Raw genomic sequence first — 21,056 nt, 5'->3', positions numbered from 1 at the left:
AACTAGTCCATTCTGAAGGAGATCAGCCCTGGGATTTCTTTGGAAGGAATGATGCTAAAGCTGAAACTCCAGTACTTTGGCCACCTCATGTGAAGAGCTGACTCACTGGAAAAGACTCTGATGCTGGGAGGGATTGGGGGCAGGAGGAGAAGGGGACGACCGAGGATGAGATGGCTGGATGACATCACTGACTCAATGGACGTGAGTCTGAGTGAACTCCGGGAGTTGGTGATGGACATCGAGGCCTGACGTGCTGTGATTCATGGGGTCACAAAGAGTCGGACACGACTGAGCGACTGAACTGAAATGAAGAAACAGTTTTACATTTTAATTTCTAAAATCACTTACCACCACCTAGTGCTATGACTTGATTACTACATCATCTATTTCCTTACAGATGTCTGGAATACTATATCTATAATATCATGCTACTAAATACACCAAATCAGCTTTCAAAACTCTTGAATATTGAATTATTCAGATGCAGTCAGTAATCATATGTTTAGCCATGTTGTTTGAATGGTAATATTTTTAAAATGTATCACTCCTATGTACTTAAAATTTTTATCTTTTTTTGATAGCTAAAGTGCATCATTAATAATATTTATTATTGTACAATGTTATAATTACAGTGAAGACATACTATTCTCACATATTAAAATTTAAAGAATTTAGTTACACTACACTTTTCTCACTAAGTTTCCAAGAAATCTGTTTAAGTTTGCAGAAAATTCTAATAATTCTGTCATTATATTTCAGAACTTTCTTCTTGTTTTTAGCCTAGCAATTAAGACTAACCATGATTAAGTGTCTATCCACCTTTGTGTTCAGTCAGTCAGACTGTATCAAAATGTAGAGTTTCATATATTCACGAGTTTGCTTCTCTATACCCTTCTCTGCTCCCAACTATCACTTCTCACTACTGTCAGGGTGTCTATAGAAGTCCTTGTTAGGCCTTTCAAACTTGATATTGACTTGGAAAGCACATACCTGCGCTATATTTATTTAACAAACACCCTGAGGGCCAAGTATTGAAAAGAACAATGTTAAGCACAGTGTAGGAATACAAAGGCATCACCAGGACTATGAAGACAGAAGAACCTCTCTGCAAACTATGTATCTGATGAGGGGCTAACACCTAAAACATATAAGAAATTCCGAAAACTGTTTGAAAAAAAAGTAACTCCCCAAACCAAACAAAATGCTAAACAAAAAAATCTGGGCTAAAGACTTAGACATTTCTCTAAAGTATACATACAAATGGCCAACAGCATATGAAAAGATGCTGAAGATCAACATCCCCAATCATCAGACAGGAATAAATCAAAACCACAATGTTAGGATAACCATTCTCAAAAAACAGAAAAGATTATAAATAAGTGTTGTGGAGGATGTGTAGAATCCTTGTTCACTGTTGGTGGGAATCTAACATGAAAAACAGGATGGAGGTTCCCCCCCCAAATTAAAAATAGAACCACCGTATGATCCATCAGTTCCACCTCTGTGTATTTAATTGAAAAGAGTGAAATGAGCATCTCAAAGAGATATCCACATTCCCATGTTCACTGCTACACTGTTCACAACAGCTGAGAAACAGACAACCTAAATGTCTAGCAACGAATGAATGAAGAAAGAGTGCAACATCCATACAAAGATTACCATTCAGGCTTACAAAAGAAGGAAATCTTATCGTATGTGCACATGCATGGACCTTGAGGACCTTAGGCTAACTGACAGATGCCATTCATAGGAGAAACACTGCATGATTCCACTGAGATGAGGTATCTAAAACAAACTCAGAGAAGCGGAAAGTAGAATGGTGGTTGATAGGAGCTAGAGGAGGAGGAAATGGGGAGAGGCTATTCTACAGATAGAAGAGTTTCAGTTTCAGTTATATAAGACAAATAAGATTTGCTGTACAATCTCATACCTATAATTAATACCATACTCTAAAACTTCGTTGCAGGGGTAGATCTCATGTTAAACATTCTTACTACAATTTAAAAAAACTCAAATCCTCCCCCTCCCCCCAACAACAATGTAGAATGTGGTAAGTATGATGAAGGCAAAATGCTCAGAGACCAGACAGATAACCAGCAGTTGTGGGACTCTGGGGACTCCTGGAGACAGCACAAGCAGTGGCAGCTGAAGGACTGGCCAAGCAGAGATGGGAGGGATAGAGGTCTTCACGCAAAAGGAGCAGCATGCATGAAGAAATGAAGGTAAGTAGCAGGATTCTGTTCAAGCATCGATAAGTTCATGATGGCTGAAAATATAAGCTGGGGTGAAATTATGTAAGGTCACTAAGTAAAGAATCTACACACAATGGAATATTACTCAGCCACAGAAATGAATGAAACTGTACCATTTACAGAGACGTGGATGGAACCAGAGACTGTCATACAGAGTGAAGTCAGTCAGAAAAAGAAAAACATCATATAGTAATGTATATATGTGGAATCTAGAAAAATGGTACACCTGTGTCTTATCTGAAAGCACAATGAGAGACACAGAAGTAGAGAACAAACTTATGGTTACCACAGGGGGAAGGAGGGTGGGATGAACTGAGAGACTGGGATAGACATATACACTACTGTGCATAAAATAGATAACTAATTTAATGAGAACCTACTGTAGAGCACAGGGAACTCTGCTTGATGCTCTGTGGTGATCTAAATGAGAAGGAAATCTAAAAAACGGGATACATGTATATGTACGGCTGATTATGATATAGCAGAAACTAACATCACTGTAAAGCAACTATACTCCAATAAAAATTTTAAGAAGAATCTATAGTTTAAAAATGGGGGGGGAGGGCTTTTTTTAATAAGAATGCTAGGATACCTAAAATTTTAAAAAATACAAAAAAAGGCTTGATTCATCTCATTTACAGGTAAAGGTACATGCACTCTGAGCCATGAACTTTGTGAAATCTATTTTTGAAGTGAAGCGCTTTATAAAAACCCACTAACTGGTTGTTATATTCCTGAGAAGTCAGGTTGCTACGGAGTTGGCATCTAGCCAGAGTTGCCAATTTCAGCCAATAAGAACACAATATGCCCAGTTATATTTGAATTTCAGATACAAAATAAAAATTTTCATTATAAGTATACTCCAAATACTAAACAAGACATACTTCCACTAAAAAGGATTGCTTATTTGAAATTCAGATTTAACTGGGAGCTCTGCATTTTATCTAGCAACGTGTGTGTGTGTGTGTGTGTGTGCGTATGTGTGTTTTAGTCCCTCAGTAGTGTCCAACTCTTTGCAACCCCATGGACTGTAGCCTGCCAGACATCTCTGGAAATTCTCCAGGCAAGAATACTGGAGTGGCTTGCTCCTTCTCCAGGGGATCTTACCGACCCAGGGATCGAATCTAGGTCTTCTTCATTGCAAGCAGATTTTTTACCATCTGAGCCACTAGGGAAGTTAGAATTGGGATATTAGGTAATCCTTTGGGGAAAAGTAAAAAGGTAGATCCCTTTCTCATACCACTCATGAATAAATAAAATCCAGATGGGTTAACCGGATAAACATTAAAAAGAAATAAAGCCTACCAAAGCATTTTAAGAAAATACTAGGCAGTGCTAGCTTTAACCTTGGGGTGGGAAAAACACAGAACAGATACAAAGAAAAAAATGTTAACAAAAGAAGCAAAACCCAGAAGCCCTAAAAGAAGAGATCAAATGATTTAATTTCATCAAAAATGAAAGCTTTGGTATATAAAAGATAGCAGTGGCAAAGTTAAAGAAGACAGAAATGGCTGAGACAAAGTATCTACAACACAGATTTAATACATAAAGAATTAAGAATTTATAAAGTACCCCTAGAAATTATAGGTAAAATAACCTCTCTTCTAAAATGCCAAAAGACAGACAATTACCAGAAGAAGAAAACACTAAAAGTTGGCAAACATATGAAAAGATGATTAGGTGCAGGTTCACTAGGAATCAGAGAAATGTGAATCAAAATAGGCTACCAAGTGTCAATAAACTGACTGACAAAAATATTAAAGAGTGAAAGTTCTGAGTGCTGGTTAGGATGTAGAAAAACAGGAACTATACACTGCAAGCGTAAGTTTATACTTCTCTAGTCGGTAAAGCAAATTTCCAAAGGTAATTTGGCATATGAACGTTTAACAGGTATTCCTCAAAAGGTTAAATAAACACAGTTATGACTCAGGATTTTCACTCCTGGGTAGATGCTAAAGAAAAATAAAAACATCTTCTCACTAACATTTGTACATAAATGTTACTAACCACATCATCACAGTCAAGTGGAAACAAAGCAAATGTCCATCAGCTGATGAATGAAAAAGAAAATGAGAAAATGTGCTATAAGCTATACAATGAAATAGTGTTCAGTAAAATGGAGTGAAGTGCTCGTTCATGCTAAAATATGGATGAACTTTGAAAATACTACACCAAGTGAAATAAACTGGTACAGAAGTTTATATATTACATGATTCTATTAAATGTCCAGAAAAGGCAAATCAACAGAGATAGAAAGCAGATGAATGGTGGCTGAGGGGAAGTGACTACTTATGGGTTTAAGGTTTCTTTTGAAGATGATACAGATGTTTTGAAACTGATATGGTGATGGCTGCACAACTCAAGAACATATTAAAAACCAGTGACCTATACATTTTAAATGGCAGATGTGTAAATTATGTGAATTATATCTCAATAAATCTATTAGTTAAAAAAAAGAAAAAGAACAGAAGCCTAACTGTAACCTTTATTGGTTGGATCCACTCTAATAAATAATCCTATGTAAACTTCATCTCAGCTCTTAAATTCTGATTGCACATTTACACATTCCTTCCATAATTCATCTTTATACTCCTTCTTAAAGCAGTCGATGTAAACTCTTTCTCCTTTACATGCCTCTAACTTTGTCCATTCATTGTCAGTGGACAAATTCAAACTCTCAAAAGTTATCCCAATTTAAATATTTGATACCTCAAAATGCCTTTTTCTTTTTCTTTTCTCAATACATTCTTTCTTCTTGTTTTAGAAGAACTGTGTATCTTTCCAACATCACTGTTACTATCAACTCCATTTACTATGTCTTCTATTAAAAGCAGTTTTCCTCCTAACAGATAATTTAGGAGACTTCTATCCCTTAAAACAAAACTGGTGTATACCATCTCTTGGTCTTATGACCAGGCAACGAACTCCTCTCTTTCCACCCTTTCACCAGCAAAATGTCCTTGCCTACATTCCTAAAATATTTATTCCTTATGCTATGGATTCTATCTTAACTGCTCTTTTATGGGAAAGCCCTCATTAACTGCTAAATTCATAGCCTATTCTTGGTCCTCATTCTCCTTGATTGAGAAATTCAGCATGGCTCATTCACTTAACTCTGTATCACACACACACATAAATCTTTGGATAAAATTCTGAATCTCTGCTTCTCTCTATAAATGAGGCAAAAAATTACCTCTTAGGGCTATTGTGAAATTAAATAAAATGAAATTCTTCTATATCATCTTATATATTTATTTTCACACTGAAAACTCTGTTAAGTGTGGTTTAATAGGCTATCATGATGATTAAGTATGCTGGTTGTAAGAGAACCAGACAACTGTGGTTTAAACTCCAGCTCTGTTTGCATGAAATAAGATACTCAATTTGGTGCCTTAGTTTCCTTTATTCTATGACCTTCATAGAGTAGTTTTAAGAAAAGAAGTGAGTAAAATGGGAGAAAAGAAAGAGAATCATGAAATATTAAGAACAGAGGTTGGCACTGCTAAGATGATGCTTGTCACTGCTGGATAATGGGCTTTTTGTTGTTATTATTATTTATTTTTATTTATTTACTTGGCTGTGCCAGGTCTTAGCTGTGGCACACAGGATCAGCATTCTTAATAAGTGTCAACAGTTGTTAATGGCCCTTTAAAGAAAATGAAATACCTGAGGACAAGAATTGTTCTCTGCCACCCAAACAGTGACTTAAAGCTGACTTCCTATAATGTTTCTTGCACATATTCATTCACTCAATAAACTTCATTTGAAAACCTATTGGTTATTTGTACCTTACTCTTATCCGTCTAATTCACAGCTGTGTTCTACAGATTCTACTTTCCCGGAGGCTCTTTCACAGAGGCAGGGTTCCAGCAGGAGAACATGCTATGGTGGACTGAGCACAGGCCTGGGCTGTGGTCAGAAGCCATGGATGCCTGCTGTTGGACATGGGGTGAATTACAAATGACCTAAGCCTCGGTTTTCTTAACTATAAATTGAGGTTGAGAAGATACACATCCAAAACATATTGCTTGGCACAAAGTACATAATCCTAGCAGCTCTCTTTCTCTTCCTTGCCACACCTATTTCATCTTGTTACTTCCCACCCATTGACTACGTGTTCTAGTTTGTGACCTGTCATCCCGTCCCATTCCTATGCATACAAGCTGACAGGTTCAAGTTCTTATTTTGTCTTATGTTACTGCTCTGCTTAAATGCCTTCAATGACTCTCTTCCTAACACTTGACAATTAAGGTTTAAACTTCTCAGTATCAAGATCCTCTGGTTTCTTACCCAACCTTATCTTTATGATCTTTTCTGTCGTCTTCATAGTCAATGCTTTTATCTCCTCAAATCTGGCTGTACATTCTAATTAAGTACAGGTAATTTTTAAATTATCATGTCCAGAGCCCACTACCTAGAAATTCTAATTTGTTTATTCATTCTCAGCTGGGGCCTGAGCAGTGACTTACTCTTAAGCTTCCTAAGTGACAACACATAGTCGGGATTAAGATACACTGCTCTAATGAGACTGGTCTGTCTCCCTGTCTCTAGATACAAACCTGTTATTTTTCCCTCTCTCTCATTCCATGTGGCCTCATTAAAATGGCCACTCCTACTTACATCCCAAGGCAAACAGAGTAGGAAAGGTTTCCTCCTTTCCTTGAACGTCTATCATATTTTACTTCAACTTGTGTTCATTTTGCCTTGCATTATAATTATCTGTGTGCATGTTCTTGTTTTCCTCTTTTGAGGGAAGGCCAAGTATTCCCATGGGCTGGTTGAGGCATTTTAGAAATTTAATCTTAATCTTCATAATCTAACATTTCTTTTAAGGATGGTATTACCTCCCTGAGTTATAAATAAGGAAACTGCAGACAAGAGAAGTAAAGCAGCTTGCCTAAAGATCTGCAAAACTAGTAATTCTTTAATTATTATTCTTTGTATAATACATATATCACAATTTCCCCCCATGTTGTCAGACAGAAAAATATTCAATAAATGCTAGATGAATGTATGGATTTTCATTTTAATTTTGGTGAATGAAAACAGATTCAACCTTAAGTCAACATTCATAACAATTAAGGGAGAATGCAAGAAATATACCATGTCTATTTTCTTTTCCAAGATAATATTTTAAAGCCATTGCTTAGTTTTGATATTTAAACTATACTTAAAAAAAAACTGGGCTTCCCTCGTGGCTCAGACGGTAAAGCATCTGTCTGCAATGCAGGAGACCCAGGTTCGATCCCTGGGTCGGGAAGATCCCCTGGAAAAGGAAATGGCAGCCCATTCCAGTATTCTTGCATGGAAAACCCTATGGATCACGGAGCCTGGTGGGCTACCATCAATGGGGTCGCAAAGAGTCGAACATGACTGAGCGACTTCACTTCAAAAAAAAAAACAACAAAAAAACACTGTAAGACAACAGCTTTGAAAGCTAGTGTTTCAAGAAACAGAAAAGGATGAATTAGTACATATCAACAACTGGATAGCTGACCAATATTCTGTAAATATTGGGTTGGCCAAAAAGTTTTTCATAAGATGTAATGGAAAAACCCAAATGAACTTTTTGGCCAACCCATATATAGCATGAAGAAAAGCCTATGGAAGACTTGAGAATCTGACCTGCCTTTGACTAGCAGGGTTGAATACTTTCAGCTCTCAATCAGAATGAGGGCTCAAGAACAGGATGGGCTCAATTACAAAAATATAGAGCAAGTTCACCTCACTGCTTTTTTTGTCAGAGCATTTTACTGTTTGAACTTTGACCTTTACCAGAAATCACCTGAACTAGGTTCTCATTTTCACCTCATCACTGAGATAATTTTGTATACATTAGCTAATGTAGGATGGAAGGGTACCTCTTAGATTTCTTAAATAGTTAAGGCTGGATGGTGTTAAGGTGCTTTTCAATTTTGAAATTCATTCCTTTTTACTGATTTTTTCCCCCTAGTATTGTATTCTTTTATGTTTCTATTAACTCCATGTATTTCTAAAATTTGAGAAAATTTGAATTTAAGATCAAGATTCATTCATTTAAATGGGAGCAAAAAGCAGTAATTATTATTTTCTCAGTCATAATATTTGCTTCTGTCATTTGTTGGCAGTTTTATTCAATTTTAGGAGAAAAATTAAACTTCCCTGTGAACTATAGGAGTCATGATGATTTCTGTTCTATATTACACACTTCAAGTATTACATACTTGAGAGTCTGACATGCCTTTAACTAGCAGGACTGAATATGTGGTAGTTATTCAATGTATGTTGAAAGAACAAATAAATGAATTCAAACTGACGAAGTAACAATAAGCTACAGAGAATCTTTTTCAGAGCTGTATATCAGCTCTCCTGAACTAGATGGATTGGCCAAAGGTGCTTGACTTCAACATTCCTGGCAACATATGAAGGTATATGAAAGAAATAATTGAGACCAGAGATGGAGGTGATGGTGTTTTAAAATTCTCAGACAACCTTAAATTTACCCAGCATTTTAAAGGAAATTACAAACCTTAAAAGTAATACAGGGAAAAAACCACTAGACTCTTAAAGTAAGTACTCCAAATCATGATACTCATAATTTTTCAATTTTAAGCAAAATTCAATAGTGTTCTCAACTTACAGACAGATATCACTGGATATGTACAAACTTTACATATATATACATTTTAACTTTACATATATACAAAACATTTTAACTTTACATATATACAAAGACCTATTACTTTTTCTAAGCAAGTTACTCCCTAATTTTATATTAGAGAAAGCTAAAGGCTTAAGTAACTTGACTCAAGTCACATACTTGGGATTTGAACTCAAGTTTGTCAGCCTCCAAAGTCTATGCTCTTCATGTTATAGTGCTGTGAAAACTGTAAAGGATTCCTCTATACTAAAGCATTTATCTTAACCTCTAAGTAACACAAAGCCATTAAACAGATGAATTAACAATCAACTGTATTTTAGTGGAATATTCATCATAAACAAAATAAACACAACAAAGAATAAATACACTTACTCATTCCTGAGCATTCTCTATCACCATCCCATACATTAGAAACGGCGTGTCCTGTCAGCAGGAGGTTAATTAAACTTTGGCTATTAATAAAGATGAAAAAGTAATTAAAGTATGAATATACTAATTTTCAAAACAAATCATTCTTATGACAAAGCATAAAATCATGACTTTTTACATTGAATTATGTTGTTTAAAAAACAGAAACCCTTACAGTCCTCATTTTCTACACGACCTTGCTAAATGCACCACTTCCTGTGTCACCACCATGGTGCTTGTTGTGCTACATAATCGTATAAATTTAACAACTTTAGTCAAGGCATCATATTTAAATAGATTAGAAATGATACTTAGACTGCTAATTTATTTATAATCACCTTAAAAATACAGATATAATTTTTATTATTTTGTGTTTGATGCAAGACATGTGAATTTAACCTCTGGGGCAGAAAGATCTAAAGGCAATATGTTTTGGAGTGAGTTAACAATCAGTCACTGTGTCATCAATTTTTAGCATAAATAGCTATAAAAAGCTTGAGAGGCAGGGTTTTCTCAGAGAAAAATAAAGAAAAAAAAAAATTTCCCCCAAACAGGGAAAACATTCACAAATACACATGGGTATACTTATTTCTAAGTTAAAGTGAGCAAATTTCATCTATTAGAAAATTTCATGAATGCACTATCAAGCAAACTTTGTTAAAATATTCCCACTGTCATCCTAAAAGAAACTATTTGCTACAATAAACCCAGTGCATACATAGATCTAAAGTGAAAGTTAATACTTCATACCTAAAAGCAATGTATAAAGCTTAAGACTGCTCATACTCAGAGACTTTAAGCTGTAAGTACCGACAAACAAAATTATCTGACTCAGTAGTGTTTTATCTTATGTGCATATTATCAGTCCTAAAACCTAAAGTCCATATGAGGAAATAATAGATTTTAGTCAATTACCTGCCATGTCCATACACAGGATCTATCAAAGGCTCACTCGAATCTTCAATTTCATTTTTTATGTTTTCAATGCCCTAAAGAAACCAAGAATTCATTGGCTTATTTTTAAAAAAACTAAAAATGAAAATTACGGTAGTTTAAAAACTAACCAGTTTATACTATGAATTAATAAAACACCATTATATAAGTAACTTTTCTCCCAAAGAATTACCCAGATTTGAAATAGGGGGTGCATTTGAAATGAAAATGGTGAGAAGCAGTTAATTCTTAGAATCTTTTCTTCTGTGTATTAGACATCAGAACAGGTAACAGATCCAATGTGGGTATGTGAGTTAAAGGGGTGGGGGGGAGGGCCAGAGAGGGGGAGACAGAGAGACTGTTTAAGTTTCAAGAGAAGTGAGGAGAAAATTATTTTATCTGAAAGTTAATACTCATTTAACTTTAGGTGAAATTAAATTTGAACCCAATATACCTACTGAGGTACCTGATATATTTTCTTAGATCATTAAAACACTAAATATATACACACACGATAAAGATATAAATTTAAATACACAACAGGTATTTCTCGTACATAAGAAAATGGAAGGTTCTCTTCTGATTGTGTGTTCTTACATATTGGTCATTCAAATGTGCACTGACAAAATGTAAACTAGGAGGGCAGGAGTTTCTTATTTTCTTGAAAGCCAATTTTCTGGTATTTTTAATCGCCCAAAAGATCGCTCAAATCCCTAAAGGTCTAGTTACTGGATATGTACAAGAAGGCCTAGGCATCTTATCTCCATCAATTCCAAAATGACAAAGATAAACTGCCATTCTTTGTGCTATTCACCTAACTTTAACTATTGATTCCACGTGATTATAGGCCATTTCTAAAAATTAAAGAGATGATAATCAACAATCAAAATAGTAAATTGTGGAAATACTATAGAATGATACAAACAAGTTTAAGATCTCACACTGGCCTTCCTTGTGGACAACTATACAAAATGGACTATCATAAAGTCACAATGAATAGCATAATCAAGTGCCAAAAATCACTAGGGAGAGAGGGGATCTTATTTCAAAGACCAGGTCAAGGAAGAACTAGACATGACAGTTTTCTTGGCTGTGAACGACTAGACAGAGAGGAGGTATCAAAAGTTTTGAGCATAAGAACTGGAAGAGTACTGAACAGTCACGAACTCATTAAGAAACCAGGCATCCTCGGGACCTCCATCACTGTCAGTCCCCATTGCTAATCGACCACTAACTACTTTTCATTCTTTCTCTTAAATATGCTCCTAAATGATTTAAAATTTCTAAGTTTAAAACATGCTTCTAAAAAATATGCTCCTTTTCTTTCCATTTCCATGATCACTGCTCTGGCTTAGGGTCACCTATTTCAGTAACTACTTTTCCAGTTTCCCTGACTCTAGTCGTCTTATCCACATACCAACTCCCTCCAGCACAACTCTGATACCAATTTAAAGAACCTTTTAGCAACAGAAAGATCTCGTTACTCCATTGCTCACAATTTTTTATTTGTTCCAATTCTGGCCATATAAAATGAGATTTTAAGTATTTCTGACAAGAATTCTTACATATATGCCATTCTCAACTTAAACGGTTGCCTTTCTGGTATATTATGCTACACTAAGATAATGTCTTTATACCTGTTATTCCCACAGCTTGGAATTTCTTCCCATAGTTATTCTGTCCAGAAAACTTCTCCCCATCTATCAGATGATGCTTACAAGGTCTGCCCTTGATTCCACCATATGAACTAAGGCGAGCCTTCTATTGTCCCACTACGCTTTGTGCATGAAACAAACAAACACCAAAAACACTGCCAAAATGGAAGTAACTATTAATGTGTCTACTTTTTTGTTTACAACATTGGCGAGGAATGACTAAACAAAAATTGTATCCCACATTGTAAGTTTAGTCCCTAATAAACAGTCAGTGCTCAATAAACATTTATCAAGTGAATGAAGTCTGATTCCAGATATGGCAAATCCAGCAGGATAACTCAGACCAAACAGGTCGCTGGAGATGTGAGGCTGGCACTTGCAGAAAAGGGCAAGACCAGAAGTATACAGGTCAGAATGAACCATATAAAGGTAAGCTGAGAGGATACAAAGGTTAACTAACGGGAAAAGATGGAAATGAAGCTATAAGCAGAAAAGTAATTATGAGGCATTACAGAAAGAGAACCAGTATAGTGATTTATCAGGTAAGCTAAGAAGAGACTGGTGTTAGATACAGCTGTTCCAGAAGGGGCTAAGGGGTCAAGTGCTTCCACTATGATCCAAGAAAATAAAATACCAAATACCTCACTGCACTTCATAATTAGAACATTACTGATAAATCTCTGCAGTCTAGAAGATCATGGGTAAAGCTTGAAACGTGGTTAAGTAACAGGTGAATGAAGAAAGAGAGACTGATTCTTCATTACTGGCACAAGAGATTTCAATTCTGAGATTTAGAAACAACATCAGGAGTAAAATTTCTCTCTGCAGCAGGAAAAATACTAAACTCAAATGAATAAAAATCAGAAAAACATCTTCTTTAACCAACCTTTGTCAGTAACACAGAATACAGAAAAAGCAATACTCCAAATTTGTTTCCCCACATTGAATACTGGTCCAAGACAGCATCTCTTAATTCTGCTAAACTTCTGAATGATCTTTTTCTGGGGGGAAAAAAGAATTAAGTATTAATATGATGATGAGATTGACCACATTCATAAATGGGAACATTTTTTAATTGTCTTCTATATTAAAATGCATACATACAAAGAGGAGATTTTTGTGTCTCAAATTTTCAAATATAAATTTAGCCATTAACAGCTGAAGCTATTGCTGACAATTGTCATTATACGTAATAGGTACCATTAAAATAGAAAGCCTACTTGGTAGGGAACCTCTTCATCTCTTAGGTGAACTGTCTGACATCAATCACTTGTTTAATGATCATACAGTTATTTAAGGAATTAGGTGGTCCTCTTCTAGGATATGGTTAAGAGCAAAGAAAATTGACTTTTTAAAGCTTGAAAATTATTTAACAAATATCTGAACACCAAGGATAAGGTGTACCTTTGTGGCTTCTTTTAAAATAACGTTGTATTTCAAATCAAATGCCACTTGCAATTCTACCAACATAGCTATCCTTACCTTTTATTTCACAACAAAAAATGGAAATACTCTAATGAAAATATGGCACTTTTAATGAAAATTATAGAAAGCATATTTTGACAATAAGCAATAACACAAATATTTATCATACTAGAAATCTTTATTTTCACTTGGAGAAACATTATTAAGCTAAAATGATTTTTCATTATAATGATGAAAAAGCCTTTAATGTTACAAAAGGGTGTATTTCCAAAGTTAATTTGGGAATCAGAATATTTTAAGAACATATTGACAAAGCATTCTTTTTTAAAAAAAATCTGAAAACAAATTAATCCTCAAGCATACAAATCTAAGTACCTTTCCACAGTATGAACAGACTTAAAATGGCAAATGTGTCCACAAGTAAGTATTTTAAATGTTCCAATGTTACTTACTGAATTAATGCATGAAATCGCTCAAAGCCAAGCTCTTCGACAGCCAAGGCAGCTATACATAAAAGACACTTTTCAGCACTACACATGGCAAATAAATGACACAAGATACACACAGCAGGCTGTAAATACTTTTAAGCAATCAAAAGTTTCCCTCTTTCCTTACTCCTTAGAATTCTCAGTTTATTTTCCACTTTACTGTAACATAAATTTATATTTCAACATCTTAGATATCATGAATAGAACTAAAATGGATTTAATACTGAGAATGTAGAAAGGTGATTAAATAATAAACATTTTCTTTAAATTCAGTTGTGCTAGAATAGTTAATAACGTGAGAAAGCATTGACAATCATAGTGCTTCACACATAACTGCAATGTGTCCTGCACTTCTAAATCATCTTTCATTTCTTAGAGCCAAGTCAAATCTTCACTGCTAATCTTCCTCTAATATAAAATCTTTAGACTTGATGTTTCATTATTAAACAACTGTGTATAAAAAGGCAGAGAACTTTGAAAGTACACAGGTTCAACGACAGCTTTAAGTTTGTTTCCTCATTTACTTGTATAACTGTTGACAAGTTTTCAGTATCTTATTTAGATTATATTTACTAATAAAATTATAAAATTTTAAGAAATCAAAGGAAATCAAAGAAAGCATTTAAATGAAAAGTAATGTTTACTTAGCACAGTTCTAAGTTCCAGGTCCCTTTTTAAATGCTCTATGGGCCTTAACCTTATTTAATCCACAAACAAGCCTATTACCCCATTTTACAGTAGAGGAACCTGAGGCCCAAAGAAGAATCCTTCCAAGAGCAAAAAGCTATAAACTACAGAACTGAGATCTGAACCTGGATAGTCTCAGCTCTACAAAGAAATCCTGTCTTTAAAGAAATCCTACACAGATCAAAATGCTCACTCTAATTAATCACAAGGAACAATTTCATATATACCTTAATAAATAAATAAATAAATGTTAGTACTTTCAAATACTAATCCTCACTAGAGATCTGAAGAAACTATGTATTCAAAAGTGAAATTTTGATTTACAATAAAAAAAGTCACATTATTTTAGCCTTTCAAAGTCCAGATTTAATTTTCAAATGTTTTGAATTACTTTTTAACATCTGTAAAGTCCAAATGGATTCATTTAAATAATCTTTTGATTTGTGTGTGGGAAACAAACTGAAATTGAACCTGAGTATTCACTACTGCAAACAAGTGTGCATTACCAAAAGCCAAAACTACACACCACAAAAGCCAATGAAATTAATGTTTGTACACAATGTAATATTGACAAGGGGAAAAACACTTCACATTTAAAATTTCAAGAGAGAATAAAACTTCTACCTAATCTTTTCCAAACTGTGCTAACTTCTATGTGGTACCTGATTATCTAAATAATTTTACTGAGTGTACAATATGAAAGTTGACATAAAGATAGTAATTTAGAGTAAAGAGGCAAGCAAAATAAAAAGCTTAGCAGGCAGGATGGTAGAAAAAATATAAAACACAAGAAAAAGAACAAAGCTGGGAATAAAGGGAAAAAACAGGTAAAACAGATTGTTATATGGAATAAATTTTAATATAAGCTCATTTCATTGTCAACATCTAACGTGAATTTTCAAATTTTCAATTACTAAAACTTCTCAAATTTATATAACATTAAAAATCAATTTATAATAGTTTCATTTCATGTCTATTTTAAAAATGAGACAATGTAAATGGGAAAATTACTAAAAAATGTTTTTTGGAGGGGGAGTCAATATAATATGCCCAAATAGGTTACTGAAGTGCCAAAGTTAACATCATGAGGCATTTAACCTAGAACAACTTAACCCATCAACACAGAAATGTACAGCACATCCGGTGAGCACAGAGTGTACTAAGATACGAATGAAAAATGTTAGCAAAAAACTATTTTCTTATAATATTAATACATGGAGTAGTTTTAACCACATATTCTTTAAAACAACTTCTAACCTCTTCAACTATTCCTATTAAGATTTTAATATCCTAAACAAAACTATTAAACATGCTTTTATGCAATCCAGTAAAATCTGGAAAATATTTTAAGACCAGCCTTAATGACATTTTTTGATTATCAACCTTGTGAGTATTTTCCACTTGTTTTCTTTAACTCTAAAAATATATTAAATTCTTTTTGAAATGCTATGTTTGAAAGGCCTAAAAGGAAATGTCATTCAACTGTTTAAATTTGAAAAATTATTCCTTGCAAATGTACTATTAGTAGAATTTGCCACTGTAACTGCAAAGGTGAGAGAGAGAAGATGCTGACATCATAGAGACATGTTGGCTCAAAGAGACAACTTGCCTCGTAGACAATCCTATAGGGAGAAAAAGATGTGTACCATAGCAACTGAAATTTACTTTTTAGAAATTGGGTGTCTACAGTTTCCACAAAGACAATAGTTAATGGATTACACTATAAACAGAACAAGTCACTTATTTAATAAAGGCACTTAGAACTATCAATTACCAAAAGCAACCTATGAACAACTTAATTTCTAAAAAGAAAACCAGAAAAGCAACTCTATCTGTAGTACAATCTTACTAGTTCATTCTGGCAGTTTGTAGGTTAACTAGGTAAGAATATTTAAAAACTAAAGACTATAGAATATATAATTATTGTGAGTGAGAAGGGCTGTTATTTTTCTTTAAGAGAAATCTTCAAGGTATGAAAAACTTAAATGAACGCAAAATTAAAACTCATAATAAAAAAGCTATCTCAAAATAATTCATCTATAGTAACCATGTCCAAAAAGTTCAGGAGGAAAAGAAACAACACAGGGAAGAAAAATGTCCCCATCTTTGCTTTAGGAAACAGCTGAAGATAATTAAGACATTTCCTAATGTAAAAAACAGTTGTAACAATAATAATTTCCCTGTTTTTTCCAATACCAAGGAAAACACTAAAGTATTTGAAGCAAAGGAAACAGAAATATGTTCTTTCAGCTTTCTAAATGAGAGTTCCAAAGCTGAAAAGAGAGTGTCATCAAGTAGAAGTTAACTAGAACTTTTACTAAGTTTACTTTAAGAGATGCATTTCCTATGTTTTTTCCCCAAAAATCAAAGAAAAAATAAACAAATGTAATATCCTCCAGCAATTAAAATCATCATGTGAGAAATGAAAACTAACAAAGCTCAAGGATTAAGTAAGCTTAGGCTAAGAAACAGATCTTATACAATGTTTAAATCTTGTTCTCTCTTTAAAATTTTCAGTAGTTCTATTCAAACACATAGACAAGAAATTACTTCATGAAATAAAAGTGTGTCTTACAAGAATGTTCCACTTGGCAACTAGACTGTGCAGGGCTCCCAGAAAGACTAGCGGTTTCCTCAGTTGTTTTTCCTCTTAACCAAGAAACCAAGCAGTAGGATCCCGAGTTGTCACAACCAGCACTTTCTAAAATATCACACAAGGTATGACAAAGGAGTTCCTTCCGCTCTTCCTCTAAAAATAACCGAAGCATAAGTTACAATGGTTTTCTCTGTGGGGGACAAAAAAATCCTGTCAAATAACAATGTTAAGAATATGTTAATTTAGTGATGAAAATCAAGCATTTTTTAGAGGGGTAGAAATCCATAAGCCACTGATCTTCAATTACAGTTTAGAAAAACAATGTGCTTGAGGGTTAAATTGTCACTGCTATTGAATGTTTCCATTCAGGAGAAAAAGAATCCTGGAAAATGCAGAATTAAACATCAGAGGAAGGAATATGCTATGTGGATGGAGTAAGCTGATACTGATCATTCCTTTCTTAGGCTGCAAACGGAACCTTTCAGCCTTCTTATAGAACCAGGTCTTGTAAGGGCCTGTGGAGACCTCTGTTCTTCCCCATTTCTGAATTAGTCTCATGTCTTTGAACTCCCAGTCCCACGGGGGAAGGATAATGAGATAATATACCATCAGCACATACAATGACACAATCCATTACATTAGCAGAGGCCGTTGCGGTTATGCCGCATAGTACACAAACCACTGATATTGTACTGTGGTGATCTGAGCATCAGACATTTATAAAAAATAGCACAAATGCTCAACTCTGTCCTGAACCTTAGCCACCCTCCCCTTTTTGAGTAGTGTTTGTCTCCAGAAGTAGTACCACTTTCTGAAGCTTTCAAACAAAGGGGATAAGATGGCTATATGCCCCATGGGAAATTTTATGCTAGAGGGAGGTTTCTCTCTCCCTAGATAGACTAAGAGTTCTTTAAAGACTGGAACTGTCCTATTCACTTTGTAGCCACCACAGCATTTACGGCACTTACAACAATGCTACAAAAATTTCTTATCAATATGAATGTTTCTATGCAAGAAATTTTAGAAATTTAGTAAAATGTTCATGCTAGTAACAGTCTCTTTTGAATAGTTTCTTTCTTCTCTACTGAAACTTATTTTGCATTTCAGTTATTAATTAAAAATGCATGACAGTGACACTTTATCTCTTAAATTCAAAACCACTAGTAGAATGTACCTGCATGGTTTGGAATGGAAGCTGCTCTGCCCTTATATACAAAACTGCAATTATAATATATTCTACCTTCTTTCAGTAGTCATTGTGAGTTCACATAAAATAGTGTAAGTGAAGAAAATATCTTTGTAAACTGTCAAGGTTGCAAATGTTTGTTATTATCAGGTAGCACATACAGTTCTCTGATTTAATCATATTGCAGAAGCCACGAAAGCGTCATTTGTGATTTAACTCAGAATTACCTGTAGTAGTATTGGTATTGTGTAAAGTGTTATACTAAAAGATTCAGCAATACAAAGATAATCTTGAGTTTTTGCTCAAAGCTAAATAAGACAATACAAACATAAATGATTCTTTCTTATGGTATGCTATCATTTAACTGCACCAAAAGATTTTTCCCTAAGTTGTAAAAACCTGTCTTACCTCTCTCAGTTAGGAAAACCACATTACAAAATACACATTTTTAAGACCTAGAGTCACTGTTCATGAAACTTCCGGGAACATTTAAAAAGTCAACCTCACAAAAAAGTAACTGATAGTTTACTTTTTAAAAACAGATAATATCAACTGAATTACTGCCAATGAATGCTGCAGGAATCACTTATGAAATAAAAGATGGAGTAAAAGTTGATAAAAGACAGCTATCATACCTGGGCAATCCCTCCAAGAAGACTTCTCAGATGAAAACAGGAGCTTCTTCAAAAGAAATGCCTTTATACAATTAAAGCAATAATTATTAGAATTTATTATAAACATATCTTATATCATTCTTTTATTCTAAAACGGAAAAAAACCCCACCTAATTTGTACCTCCTTTCTGATCTTTTGAATGGTGCTATAGGATTTCAAATCATTTTCCTTCACATTCACCAGTAACTGAACATACTTACTTACTTAGAATATATTATTATAAACTTGATTCTAGATCCATACAATTCTTCTTTTATAGTACATATTTTTTGGCAAATAGAAGAATTGACTCAAAATAATAACTGCGTAAGTGAAAAAGAAATTTTCTGCTTCATTCACAGAGTGAAAGCTCTATCGACCAGGAAAAAAAAAAAATCTACGTTTCTCTTTGATTCCTTTGAGGAAAGAAAGCTAAATACAAAAGTGGTTCTGTACTAGTTGTCATTTGTGACACAGGAATACCACTGTGTGGATCACTGATAAGGAGTTCCTAACTTTCTGATTTAACTCAAAAAGCTTTAAGATCCCAAAGAAAAAACAAACCCATTTTTAACCTTTTCTTAAGTGTGCCAACTATGTTACATTAGTGTTTCAATAGACAGCAGTTCTGACTATAATACTGTTTCCTTCTCAAAGTGTAGTTAACCTGACTTATTTATTTAAGGGGCAGATCCTGATGCTCCACCTACTTTATCTCCAGGGGGCAGATTCAAGAAAAAGTAGTAACTATGGTGATTCATACTCATCAGTGTCTGAAAACAGTAGTATACAGATAAGAAAACTACTTTTAGTTGCTGCTGCTGCTAAGTCGCTTCAGTCATGTCTGCGCGACCCATAGATGGCAGCCCACCAGGCTCCCCTATCCCTGGGATTCTCTAGGCAAGAATACTGGAGTGGGTTGCCATTTCATTCCTACTCATCAGTGTCTGAAAACAGCAGTATACAGATAAGAGAACTACTTTTAGTTGAATTCTGGTTCCATTATTTTACTAATTAAAAATAATAGCACAAACTTTAAAAGGTTGTAATGAGGATTACATGAGATGATCTAGTAATATACTTAGCACAATACCTGGCACCTAATAAACTATCAATTCTAAACATTTAAACAAAAAAATAAGTACTATTCTCACAGTAATAAAATCTACAAATACTACAACCAAGTGCTTCTGACTTTCCCCCAAATAACAAAAACCATAAAATTGAGTAACATAACTACATTGCAAAACTGGAAAAGTGAGGTGGGACAACCATTATTTCACCACTAATAGAACCACCATTCGCATTTTGATATACTTCCTTCCAGTCTTTCTTTCATAGCTGTTTCAAATTTTAAGTGAGAAGCCTAATGGGTATGTGATTGTTTTCCACTTTTCTGTTTTCCCACATAATTCATAACTATAAGTCAATCTCTAACTGTCTACCAAGCTATTAAAGTTTACTTCAACATTATTCCATGTTTACATGACATTACTGTGTATTAGGTTATTTGCAATTTTTTAAAACTACTATAAATAAAAAACATATTTGGACTTGCTGTAAAAAAGCTAATTTCTGAATACACTCTTTCAATTTTAAGGATTATTTCTTCAGGAAAGATTCACAGAAGTAAAATTATTCTCATCAAAGAATCTGCATTATTTTATTATGGTTTCAATTATAATGTAAAATTCCTTCCTAGGTCATAGTACAAATTTATACTACATAGAGTTATCTGTAGCTACAGAGTGTGCCAGCATCATCCTATCCTTATATGTACTGATAATTATTTTATATATAAAGATTAGGAAGAGTAAGCCTTTGGGCAATTATTTTATATCTAAAGATAGGGAAGAGTAAGCAAAAGAATCTATTTAAAAGTTTTTTTTGTACTTTGGTGGATCCCTAGTGAGCTTGGGCATCTTGATTTTTTGGTTGTGCAGCATCATTCCACCTGCCATGACTGCATATTGCCCATTTCGCCTCTGAAGTTTAAGTGTTTTTCTAACCAATGTGTATGAGTTCTTTGTCTAAGAAAGATATTCACTTTTTGCTAACATTACCTGCAGATATTTTTCTGAGCCTGGAACTCATCTATTCTCTTAGAAGGTTGGTAACCCATTATTTTCAAC

At 34.2% G+C, this 21,056-nt stretch overlaps 1 protein-coding gene across 3 annotated transcripts in view; it reads right to left on the bottom strand.

Moving 5' to 3' along the window:
* MINDY3 (MINDY lysine 48 deubiquitinase 3) overlaps positions 1-21,056 on the bottom strand; it is an 81,278-nt gene that overhangs the window by 45,917 nt on the left and 14,305 nt on the right. For 2 of the 3 annotated variants that reach the window (XM_040248974.1, XM_040248975.1), the window contains exons 3-8: positions 18,906-18,966; positions 17,064-17,237; positions 13,766-13,817; positions 12,775-12,889; positions 10,216-10,289; positions 9,265-9,344 (exon numbers count right to left, since the gene is read on the bottom strand). In XM_040248974.1, the coding sequence (XP_040104908.1) occupies positions 9,265-9,344; positions 10,216-10,289; positions 12,775-12,889; positions 13,766-13,817; positions 17,064-17,237; positions 18,906-18,966 (556 nt within the window). The remainder of the gene's footprint in view (positions 1-9,264; positions 9,345-10,215; positions 10,290-12,774; positions 12,890-13,765; positions 13,818-17,063; positions 17,238-18,905; positions 18,967-21,056) is intronic. The other variant, XM_040248976.1, reaches the window with a different exon arrangement.

This window comes from Oryx dammah, unplaced genomic scaffold (genome assembly GCF_014754425.2).
Source record: "Oryx dammah isolate SB20612 unplaced genomic scaffold, SCBI_Odam_1.1 HiC_scaffold_10, whole genome shotgun sequence".
Taxonomy (NCBI): domain Eukaryota; kingdom Metazoa; phylum Chordata; class Mammalia; order Artiodactyla; family Bovidae; genus Oryx; species Oryx dammah.
This window is presented reverse-complemented; position numbering and strand designations above follow the sequence as displayed.